Here is a 12,858-nt window from a genome sequence, read left to right on the forward strand (position 1 = left end):
TTAGCGTAGACCATTGCACTTTAGCGTGACCATCGCACTTTAGAGTACCATCGCACTTTAGAGTCCTACATGTATAAACAAGAAGATGTGGTAAGAATACCAATGAGACATCTCTCAACCCAAATCACAGCGCATAAAAAGTTAACAGGTATAGGTCAAAAACATGGAGCCTTGGCTCACACCAAGCAACAAGTTATAATGGGCCCCAAAAATAACAGAAAACCAACTGTGGAATCTATATGAAAAAAAAAGAAACCAGAAACATGAACAAGTTACTACACCAACAAATGACAACCACTGAACAATGTCAATGGCATCTGATTTAGAAAAGGTGCATAAAAAAATGTAGTGTTTTAAACATTACAACAGGAGCCAACCTTCACCCTTACCAGAGACCGTAATGTATCATAACAATATAAAAAGACCCAAGATAAATTATCCATTGAATGATTGTACATTTGAAATGGATGAACTTGATCACAAAGACATTTAAACAAAAACAAGTAAGCATACAGCTGCCATACACTGAATGAATGCCAGTTTGATCTAATCATCTACATGTATGACACACAAAAAACAATATTAAAACTTATATGTTTCATGAAAATTGTTTATCTGGAATTTTTCTGTTGGAAATTAAATTTGTCTGGAAATATTTATTTCCACAGGATATTTTCTTGGAATTTTTAGTATTATTCTCATTTTTTTCCTGGAATATTTTTTAGAATTTTTGAAATAATCTGGAAATTATTGACAACTTACAGAATATTTTCTTGAAAATCTGAGATTTTAACAGATTTTTTTTCTGGAAATCCTTAACCTTCTATAGGGGGGTTAGTCCAAATAATTATGACGTCTTGAAAGGCTATTATAATTTTTTTCTTTGACGCCTTACATTAACGTCGTCGATGTAAGGCGTCAAAGAAAAAAATTATAATAGCCTTTTAAGACGTCATAATTATTTGGACTATAGGGGGGTATGGATTATTTCTGGAATAGCCCAATACGAGGGGGAGGACAGGGGGGTACCCTTCTCCCTTCTCCCACCCATCTTCTCCTTTCTCCTACCCCTGTTCTCCTTTCTCCCATTAGAATAAAACATCTCCTTTTGAGATATTTTTTCTTGAAATATAAGAAAAAATTTTAAAAGGAGATATTTTATTTTTTCTCCTTTCTCCCAGCCTTCCTCTCCTTTCTCCTACCCCCTTTCTCCTTTCTCCCACCCCCTTTCTCCTTTCTCCTACCCCCTTTCTCCCCGTCTCCCTTACGCCTGTCCTCCCCCTCCAATACGGCAATAGTGAATAATCAACAATAAGGGATTCTACACTTCAAGAGGATTTTCCAACTGAAGTGGTTCATCTGGTAAAGGTGGAAAATACGGGGGGGAGGGGTCCGCCACTGTCTCACCATTCCTCCATAATTATTTTTATGGTTGTGTTTCCTATTCTTATCGTTGCGTTTTGTTGTTAGCGCCTTATGACAAATCCATTAAATATGTGCATGATGTGTACACTGGTTTTGCTGACGTATCTATTATACAATAAACTGCATATCGGAATCGGTTTTTGAGATCCGGATTGGACACGACTGGTGTGCGACTAAACCCGAGACTCGCCGAGCGTTTTACACTCCTACCTAGGAGTCTACTCCCGTATTCGGAAGAAGAAATATTTAAAATTTAACTGTCGAGAGTGGATAAATATCGTATTACACGAGATTTGGTGGTGGAATCTGTTTATCTAATGATTTTCTAACAATACGCAGGCAAACTTATTCCTTCTTTGCGACTGATCTGCAAAAAGATGTGTTCTTTCTATGTGATGTCATCAGGCATGGTCGCCTTTTTTTCATGCCGTCACAATAGGAAATTCGGAGGAAAACAAGAAAATTCGACGTCATAATCGGATTTTAACCAATGAAGAACTGAGATCAAACGAAGCACACGTGGATTTTTTTTATACAATGGGTGCACTAGAAAGGGATAAATTGACTAAAAATTAGAGAAAAATATTTATAAAACTTCTGAGTAGTTGCTATTGTAGAGGGGGAGGACAGGGGGTACCCTTCTCCCTTCTTCCACCCCTCTTCTCCTTTCTCCTACCCCTCTTCTCCTTATTTTTTTTTTAATTTACCGGAAAAAAGAGAGATATTTTATTTTGTCATATTTTATTTTTTTGTCCAACTTTTTCTCCTTTCTCCCAGCCTTCCTCTCCTTTCTCCTACCCATTTCTCCTTTCTCCCACCCCCTTTCTCCTTTCTCCTACCCCCTTTCTCCTTGTCTCCCTTACCCCTGTCCTCCCCCTCATTGTACGTATTTTAAAAAATAACGATTTTTTAAAATAAAAAACAAATAAAATAATTGTTGAAACTTCATTTAAAAAAAACGGCTATTTTTAGGTTGTCCCGCGTAACATATTTCAGTTATTGTAACCACTAAACTATGATTTTCGTCAAAACTATTTAATATTTTGAAAAACGTGTTTTTCCATTATTAAACAGAATAGTTCCTCCATTCCTTTATGCATTTTTATGACGTTATGATGACGTCATAGAAAAAAAAACGCGTTCAATACTAAAAGGGCAAATCTGTCCCGCGGGAAAAAAAATTGGGATTCCAGATTTGAGAATCAAAAAATATTTATCTAAAATGAAAAAAGTGTAGTATTTGTATTTACTACATCAATGTTAATTTGCTTAATTTTATGAATTTAAAGACAAATATCCTGAAACATGATATATGGTAATTTATGAGCGATTTTTCAAAGGCTTACAAGTTTGTCGCACCGCCATTTTTTAACTTAAAAACGAACTCAACTCAAATTTACGTCCATTGTTTGCTTATCACTGCTCTTATAATGGTAGAATTTATGATTTTTTAAAATGTTATTTTTCTTAAATTTTCAAAAAACTGAAATACATCAATTTTCGATAAGTAGTTAAAAAGCACCGTCGATTTTGCCGAGTCTTACAAGAATGTCGCACTTGCTTAAAAACAACGTTTCAGTCGAATTTTCGGTTTGAACGTTACGAAATATTCGCGACGTTGTGTTACGCTTACATGTACGAACATATCGCGCGTAACGCCTTAGACATATCCTATCATATATTTTTTTCACTATGTCTGACGGTATTTTGTACAGAATATTCTACAATCAGACAAAACTATATAAAACATAATTAAAAATTTTAAGATGTGCAAATCACAATGACATTGGTGTCCTGTATACTGACAGTGTAGTATATTCTTCAGGATGACAGTGTTCAATGATTTAATTGTTTGCATCTTTTTGTTGACGGTTTACCGTAGCGGTTGTTCAGGTGCAGAATGGTCGTTCGTTTAGATTAGTTGCCCTTGGAAAAACGCGTACACAATATTTTCCCAAAAGGTGTAAAGCAATTTTCAAAAACATTTTTTAATGTGTGGCAACATGTCAACATGTCATATTTGCTGTATTTGAAGATGTTTTTGATAATCAAATATCAAATGTGTATTTATTTGCCCTTGTGAAAAAATAAATTTACCAATATCTGTCTAATAGACCACAATAGATAAAAATATAGCTTGACTGTACACTAGACAGGTCTGTGCCGATGATTTGCCATTAATTTTGAATATAGTGTACGGAAGTCATCGGGGTCGTTTGACCTCCAAAAAAATAGAAACACAAAATTAATATGCTACTACGTTACACAAATCCCTGAGTGTAAATCTGATGTCAATTTATATTTCCCAATAGATGTACATGTATATGTATTAAACGAGTACCAAGGTCCTAGCTGTAATATATACCAAATGAATGTGGTCTATGGTCCAATATCCAAAATCTAAATACAAGGTTAGATTCAGCATATCATAGAACCCCAAGAATTCAATTTTTGATGAAATCAAATAATGTCAATTTTAGACCTTTTAGACCTCAATGTGGACCAATTTGATAACCAGGACCAAATATTAAAAATCTAAATACATGATTAGATTCAGCATATTGAAGAACCCCATATATTCAATTTTTGTTAAAATCAAATAAAGTTAAATTTTGGACCCCGATTTGGACCATCTTGAAAACTGGGCCCATAATCAAAAATCAAAGTACATGTTTAGATTCAGCATATCAAAGAACCCCAAGAATGCAATTTTTGTAAAAATCAAACTAAGTTTAATTTTGGACCCTTTGGACCTTAATGTAGACCGATTTGAAAGTTCGAGGCAATTTGGACTGCAAATGGAAAATGAAGGTTAATTGGATATGGACCCTTCAAAGAGCTGTTACAATGGTTCTTATCTTGCAGTGACCGTAGCACTCTCTACACGAGGCATCGATTTACAGTATGTATGAAAATTTAATTGGTCTATACTTTAGGTTCAAATAATATGAACCTCATGAAGACAAAGCCTTCCAAACTATTTATGGCAATACATTAATTTATCATATCTGGGTATATGTAGGTAGAATAGTTTTGCACTTCCAGTCTTGAAGTAGTGTTGATGTGTATCTCAAGAAAACCAAGGCTGTCCAAAGTTGTGATGATAATACTTAGAATCCCAGTTGCTTACAAAGTATGTGTATATTTCTTTCACCACAAAGTATTTCTGTTAACAACTTAGTATCACTGTTCTCAAAGAAATTCTAATAACTTTCTAATATCTAAAAATGTTTGCACTAGCTGTTTCCTCTCTTCTTTTTTTAAGAAAATTGTATTCTTTGCTATATGTACCAACTGCTTCTTTTTTGCGTAAATATACTTTTCTAAACCAGTGAATGAATTTCGTTCAAACAAACTTCCACAAATTAATTGGGTTTTCGCTTAGCAAATATTTGACTGTTCATTGCTATATATGGGGAGTGTATATGGTGTATCCTCCATTTCTTCTAAAATTTTAGAATTTATTGAAACTTTCTTAGATTAATTCTTAACCATGTTAACTATATAATACCGTTGTATAATTTGTTTTTTTCCTAATGTGAATAGGCGTTGCCGTCAGTTCATATTGTTTTTCAGAAGATTGGTAGAAGATTATTTCTTTACCCTTTTAAAGTATATGTGCTTTTGAGACATTTTCTGACTCCTGTCCTGTTCAAAAGTTTGAACGATAAGCTGCAGATTCTTTTTGTTATCAGGGGGTCTCATTGGGGTGTGCCGATCCCGGATCCCGCTTACTGTTTTGTCACATTCCCGTTTCCCGCTTACACTATGTACGTAAGCAATTCTCATTTTTTTGTCATTTCCTGGATCCCGCTAGACCTCATTTCCCGTTTTCACGACACAATAATTTGACTTTCACGTTTCACGCTTACAAAATAATCGGCAATCCCGCGTCACGCTTAGACCCCAATGAGACCCATTTATCATAAAACTTGTCCTAGATTTTTTCTAAAGATTTTGATTGATTGGTATAGGCTTGCGAATTATGTGGACAGTTTTTTTTTTAATTACCATTGCTTACCATGCATGTACATATTGTATATGTCACATGCCTTTTTTCCTCTCACACAATGCTTTGAAGGGTACATAGAAACAACTTATATCAGAGGTTAAATCAGCAATGTCTTGGGCTCATAGGTTAAATCAGCTTTATCTTGGACGAGTTCAAAAATCAGTGTGGATTACTTACTTTAAAAAGAATAATGCCCGTTGAAACATGAACTATTTGGGAAATTGTATACTAAGCGCTCTCATGTGTACAACTCTTGCCATATTTTTTTTTATGAAATAATGATTTCACCCAACAAAGGTAGGTGTGTTATACATCATGGTGTAGAAAATCTATTTATATTTATAACATTTTAGTGGGGAAAACAAGCGGAAATGGAAATATAAGGGAAGATCACAAATTAAAAGGGTTTCCTTGTTAATGGTTTTAAGTACAATGTTATGTTTGGATTACCTGCTTTTAAATTATAATGTATAAAGAAATGTTGTACTGTCTTAAGGTGATTAGCTGTCATTGTATTTTTAGAAGTAACTGGTGTATTATGCATGATTGTTCTACCTCTGCTGTGCGCGTGCTTAATGGCAATACAGCAAAAAACAGCTGTAAATGCACAATGTTAGGATCATATAGTGAACAGTGAAAATAAGTATTAACAAGAATGTGTTCATAGTACATGGATGCCCCACTCGCACTATCATTTTCTATGTTTAGTGAACCATTAAAAAAGGGGGTAAAAAATCTAATTTGGCATTACAATTGGAAAGATCATATCAAAGGGAACATGTGTACTATGTACTATTTCATGTGGACCATGCAATTTGGGTCAAAAGTCTGAGTTAGCTTTAAAATTAGAAAGATCATATGATAAGCAACAAGTGTACTAAGCTTCAAGTTGATTGGACTTCAGCTTCATCAAAAACTATACCTTGACCAAAAACTTTAACCTGAAGCAGGACCGATTCTATTTGAATGAATTAATGTTGATGATCATTAATGACCCATCCAATAAACGGATAACCTAGAACAACAGATTGTGACACCTGATGTTACTGTTGATTAGCTTGGAGTCGTAAAGAAAGCCAGGTAAAATTTCGTTATTGGCGGATCATATCAATACGAACAAAATAATATACAATCCATCTTCAAAAAAAGGCAGGGCGCCCTGGAAACTGTACAAAGGGCACAGGGCGGCACTCGGGTAAGGGCGGGTGGACCGCCCTGTGAAAAGGACTAGCTTGAACACTGTCCATACACCAAATATAGTTGATTTATTGCATGTAGTATGTGATATTAGAACATTGATATTGAATTGAAAGTAAAAGGTTCAATGGGCCGGGTGTTTTATATATTATATATCATATCCATTTTACAATATCTTAACATTTAGATACAAAATGAAACATATTGTGCGCCATGTGGGAGCTTACATGTGTCACTCTATGCGCCATTTCTGAACAAAAAGCGCAATTTTCAGGTCTCGTAGCCCAGCTGGCTACTGATCTTTATAAGTTAATCTCTACCTCTGAGATCATCATCTTCCCACTCACTGGATGTATAACCCACATCAATGGTTTAATAGCTTTAGATTTTCAGTAAGAAATAAATTTAAAGATACCTTTGTGCCCTGTAACATAATTTTCAACTTCAAAAATTAAAAAACTAATGCTAAACAGCCTATACAAGTCCTTGTTCTATTAAAGTGTATCAATCCCAATCCCAATCAATTCTATACTCATATGTTATTGAGGTCAAAGGGCCCCGTTGAAACCTGAGGTAGATGTGTTGAAATTCATTGTAGGTAACTAACAATATTTCAACGGGAACAGACCTCACCTTTCTTGGCTTCAGTGCATAGAGTATACATTAAACTATTTAACAAACATCGGTGTTTTTTTATGTATGATATTACAACATGTATAATTAAGATTTGGTGATCAGGAAGCTTGATAAATAGCAAGTACTCTTGACCTGAAATAAGACGAATGTGTTGTTTAAAATAAATAATGACAGTTAACTTCTGATTTAAAAATACGCTGTTTGTGTAAAAGAATTTCAAGGCCGACAACCCAATGTGAAAAACTGTATTTGATGTACATGTCGTGTTTGATTGGTCATTCATTCGTCTTAGTGCAATTCGGACAAAATGAGCCCCGAATGTAATTTTGAATAAAGACTTTTGCCTAATTGATGAACCAATCATTGTATTAAATGTGTTAAAGTACTTTAATTTCCAAAGTAGAAAGATATTCAAAGACGAATCTGACCTCTCTCAGTATTAAATAACTAATGTTTACAATAAAAGTGACATCACCTCCTCATTCTGCAATTCATAAACAAAAATCCCTACAGTTTGCCTAGACCCAAAGACCCAGGTGGGTAAAGTTATGAAACATTTTAAATTGAGGCCCAAAGTTGGGGTAGGGTGACCCTAGCAACTAGAGTGAAATTTAGAAAGACCCAAATTCAAAGAAAATGGGGGGCAGTGGCGGATCCAGGAGGGGGGTTCCGGGGGTGCGCACCCCCCCTTTATTTTTGCCGATCAATGCATTTGTATCGGGACATATGTTTTGCACCCCCCCCCCCTTTGCCCTGGGTGCCCTGGGTTAGCACCCCCCCTTTCGAAAATTCCTGCATCCGCCCCTGGGGGGGGGGGGTAAAAGTATTAAAAAATTGCCACCACCTCTTCTTATACACGAAATACAATAAACAGCGTTGGTATGGCAATACTATAATATTAGTATAGTTAATTTCATAAAGTTTGATACAAATATGTTTTCTCTAATCTACAATGAAATAATATCTGTACAAAACTTTATGTTAACATATGGTTATTTTTCTACAAGTGGGTCCGTTATACCCAACCCTGCTTTCCTGCAATTATTTAGTCTCCAAAGTTTTTTTTTTTATCATTTCTTCTTCTTCTTCTTCTTCTTCCCACTACGAGTCGAACTCTGTAGTAAAGTGTAATTGACTCGGGCGCATCTCAAACAGACAGGAGGCCACTCTTCTGGCCAAAAGTAAAAGTCCAGGAAATAAACTGGACGGTGTTTACAATAAAATATGATATTAATTACATCTATGTACACTGGTTATCCTGCTGTCTATTTCAGATGTGGCTGGGTCCAGGGGATGGTATTCACTCTGGCCCTGAAGTCCTCTAGAGATCCAGACTCCACTACAGATTCGGGGAGTTTATTCCATTCTCTAGTTGTTCTTGGGAAGAATGAGTGGTAGTATACATCCCTCTTCACTCTAGTTTTTCTAAATTTATGGTTGCCCCTGGTCCTACTGTCCCCTGTTGTGTAGTATTTGGCTGGATGAATGGCAATCATCTCGTGTTGAGTCTTGTAACACAGCACCAGACACTGTTTCCATCGTCTGTGTTGCAGTGATTCCCACTGAAGTTGGTCCAGTAGCTTAGTTACACATCCATGAGAGATTTTTTTTACTTAACGAGTAGCTAGTCTATCTGCTATCAATATCTATGTAGCAGCTAGGCTAGCTACACGTTCAATAGTCATAATTAAATCTATGTAACTTAAGGCTGACTGTTTTGTGGCATTTCTTGTTTGTGAGATTAACAAAGTCTCAACGTGTTTTATTTTTAACAAACTGTCCTAGGTGGTCGTCAGTAGCGTACACAACAAAACAGAAATGCATTAAATTCTGTCCTGTGAAGTTGAATAGACTATGCACGGGAAATAGTGCAGCCACGCATATTAGAAGCATTTTATGCACACAAGCGCCTTGAAATGTCATGCCGTGCATATCGTCACATTGCACAAGGTATGTTCAATTTGCACCTTATGTATGTCATATTGTCCTTGGTCTTATGAAAATATTACTAGAGATAAGACCGTGGTGTCTTGTATATGTAATATATGGTCCATGGTCTTATGAAAATATTACTAGAGCTAAGACCATGGCGTCTTGTGTATGTCATATGGGGTCCCTGGTCTTATGAAATTATTACTAGAGATAAGACCGTGGTGTCTTGTGTATGTTATATAGGGTCCCTGGTCTTTGAAAATATTACTAGAGATAAGACCATGGTGTCTTGTGTATGACATATAAGGTCCCTGGTCTTTGAAAATATTACTAAAGATAAGATCGTGGTGTCTTGTGCATGTCATATAGGGTCCCTGGTCTTATGAAAATATTACTAGAGATAAGACCATGGTGTCTTGTGTATGTCATATAAGGTCCCTGGTCTTTGAAAATATTACTAGAGATAAGACCATGGGGTCTTGTGTATGTCATATGGGGTCCATGGTCTTTGAAAATATTACTAGAGATACGACCTTGGTGTCTTGTGTATGTCATATGGGGTCCCTGGTCTTATGAAATTATTACTAGAGATAAGACCATGGGGTCTTGTGTATGTTATATGGGGTCCCTGGTCTTTGAAAATATTACTAGAGATACGACATTGGTGTCTTGTGTATGTCATATGGGGTCCCTGGTCTTATGAAAATATTACTAGAGATAAGACCATGGGGTCTTGTGTATGTCATATTGGGTCCCTGGTCTTATGAAAATATTACTAGAGATAAGACCATGGTGTCTTGTGTATGTCATATGGGGTCCTTGGTCTTTGTAAATATTACTAGAGATACGACCTTGGTGTCTTGTGTATGTCATATGGGGTCCCTGGTCTTATGAAATTATTACTAGAGATAAGACCATGGGGTCTTGTGTATGTCATATTGGTTCCCTGGTCTTATGAAATTATTACTAGAGATAAGACCATGGGGTCTTGTGTATGTTATATGGGGTCCCTGGTCTTTGAAAATATTACTAGAGATAAGACCATGGCGTCTTGTGTATGTCATATGGGGTCCCTGGTCTTATGAAAATATTACTAGAGATAAGACCATGGGGTCTTGTGTATGTCATATTGGGTCCCTGGTCTTATGAAAATATTACTAGAGATAAGACCATGGTGTCTTGTGTATGTCATATGGGGTCCTTGGTCTTTGTAAATATTACTAGAGATACGACCTTGGTGTCTTGTGTATGTCATATGGGGTCCCTGGTCTTATGAAATTATTACTAGAGATAAGACCATGGGGTCTTGTGTATGTCATATTGGGTCCCTGGTCTTATGAAATTATTACTAGAGATAAGACCATGGGGTCTTGTGTATGTCATATTGGGTCCCTGGTCTTATGAAAATATTACTAGAGATAAGACCATGGTGTCTTGTGTATGTCATATGGGGTCCTTGGTCTTTGTAAATATTACTTAGGATAAGACCATGGGGTCTTGTGTATGTCATATAGGGTCCCTGGTCTTTGAAAATATTACTAGAGATACACCTTGGTTTGTTGTACGTTGCACCTTTTAGAAAAGGATTTTCAATTGTGTCCATGTCTCTGGTGATAACAATGTGTTCTTAGAGATGAAATGTGTTCTTATAGATGAAATGACCCGCTCGGTTTATATCCTGTTACTTATTCGTTCCTTAATCGCTTTTAATACGCGTGATTTACGTTGCACCTTGAAATAAATCGTTTTTTAATTGTGTTCATGTCACTGGTGGTAATTATGTGTTCTCTGAGTTGAAAAACCCCTATTAGCGCCTATGTACCCGTTTCACCGCTACACTGATATCCTGTTAATTATTCGTTCCTTATTCGCTTATAAAACGTGTGTTATGCGTTTCACTTTAACAAAAGAAATATTTTTGTGTCTCTGGTTGTAATTGTCGGTTCTAAAAGGTGAAATAACCTTAATAGAACATATCTTCCCGTTTCAGCGCTCGACTCAGTGATACCCTGTTACTTATTCGACCCTTATTCGCTTTTAAAACGTGTGTTATGCTTTGCACTTTAAAAAAGAAATGATTTTGTGTCTCTGGTGGTAACTGTCGGTTCTTAGAGGTGAAATAACCCTAAAAGAACATATGTACCCGTTTCAGCGCTCGACTGGTACCCTGTTACTTATTCGTTCCTTATTCGCTTTTAAAATGTGTGTTATGCGTTACACTTTAAAAAAGAAATAGTTTTGTGTCTCTGGTGGTAACAGTATTGGTTCTTAGAGGTGAAATTACCCTAATAGAATATATGTACCCGTTTCAGCGCTAAAGTGATACCCTGTTACTTATTCGTTCCTTATTCGCTTTTAATGCGCAGGGTATACGTTCTTATAATACGTTTGTTGTACGTTGCACCTTTTAGAAAAGGATTTTCAATTGTGTTCATGTCTCTGGTGGTAACAATGTGTTCTTAGAGATGAAATGACCCTATTTGCGCGCATGTACCCGTTCCAGAGCTCTGTTAATACCCTGTTACCTATTCGTTACCTATTCGCTTTTTTACGTTTGTTGTACGTTGCACCTTTTAGAAAAGGATTTTGCAATTGTGTTCATATCTCTGGTGGTAATAATGTGTTCTTATAGATGAAATATCCTTATTAGCGCGTATGTTCCCGTTCCAGCGCTCGGATAATACCCGGTTACTTATTCGTTCCTTATTCGCTTTTAATGCGCAGGGTATACGTTGCACTTTAAAATAAATCGTTTTTTAATTGTGTTCATGTCTCTGGTGGTAACAATGTGTTCTTAGAGATGAAATTACCCTATTAGAGCGCATGTACCCGTTCCAGCACTCGGTAAATACCCTGTTACCTATTTGTTACCTATTCACTTATAATACGTTTGTTGTACGTTGCACCTCTTAGAAAAGGACTTTCAATTAAGTTCATATCTCTGGTGGTAATAATGTTTTCTTATAGATGAAATACCCCTATTAGCGCTATTATTTTTATTGAATATTGCGGTGGACACGTTGCTTGTTTATGTGTTCTGTGTCATTTTGGTCTCTTGTGGAGAGTTGTCTCTTAAGCAATCATACCACATCTTCACATTTTTATATGTCTTATTATGTATATTTTATGTATATGTTCCGGACCATATGAGTATTTGGACCATACGCGTATGGTCATGACCATATGGGTATATACTGATATGGTCCGACCGTACGCGTATGGTCGGGGTAATTAACACTCTGTTACAGTTTACTTTTTTTAAATACTTCTAAACTCTGCATATGGTATGACCGTTCATTAAAAAGACGCTATCATGTAGGTAATTTTATTATTATATTATAATAAAAAGATAAGCTAAATAAAAATAAGAAGTTTCACATAGTTATTTTACTTAATTGTCAAATTTATAGTAAACACATTTTATACCGATGGTCATTACCGATGGTCATTACCGATTTGTTATTTCGAGTAAATGGCAATAGGTCGACTAAAAAATTAAATACCAAAAACTTCTTAATGAACTGTTACATTTATATAAGAAGTCACTGCACTGGAAAGTAACATTCAATTAGTTTATTTAAGTTGTGTTGTGAAGATGGTGTATTGCAGTCATGTTACGATATTTGAGATGTAGAGCTTCTTAAAAACACCGTAGA

The 12,858-nt window shown here is 35.8% G+C and overlaps 1 protein-coding gene across 6 annotated transcripts in view; it reads right to left on the reverse strand.

The window, feature by feature from the left end:
* LOC143059884 (uncharacterized) overlaps window positions 1-1,531 on the reverse strand; it is a 43,830-nt gene extending 42,299 nt beyond the window's left edge. For all 6 annotated transcript variants that reach the window (XM_076233464.1, XM_076233463.1, XM_076233467.1 and 3 more), the window contains exon 1: window positions 1,408-1,531. In XM_076233464.1, coding sequence (XP_076089579.1) covers window positions 1,408-1,410 — 3 coding nt within the window. In that variant the 5' untranslated portion in view covers window positions 1,411-1,531. The remainder of the gene's footprint in view (window positions 1-1,407) is intronic.
* Between the last annotated feature and the right edge of the window lie 11,327 nt (window positions 1,532-12,858).

Source organism: Mytilus galloprovincialis, unplaced genomic scaffold (genome assembly GCF_965363235.1).
Source record: "Mytilus galloprovincialis unplaced genomic scaffold, xbMytGall1.hap1.1 HAP1_SCAFFOLD_37, whole genome shotgun sequence".
NCBI classification, from domain to species: Eukaryota; Metazoa; Mollusca; class Bivalvia; order Mytilida; family Mytilidae; genus Mytilus; species Mytilus galloprovincialis.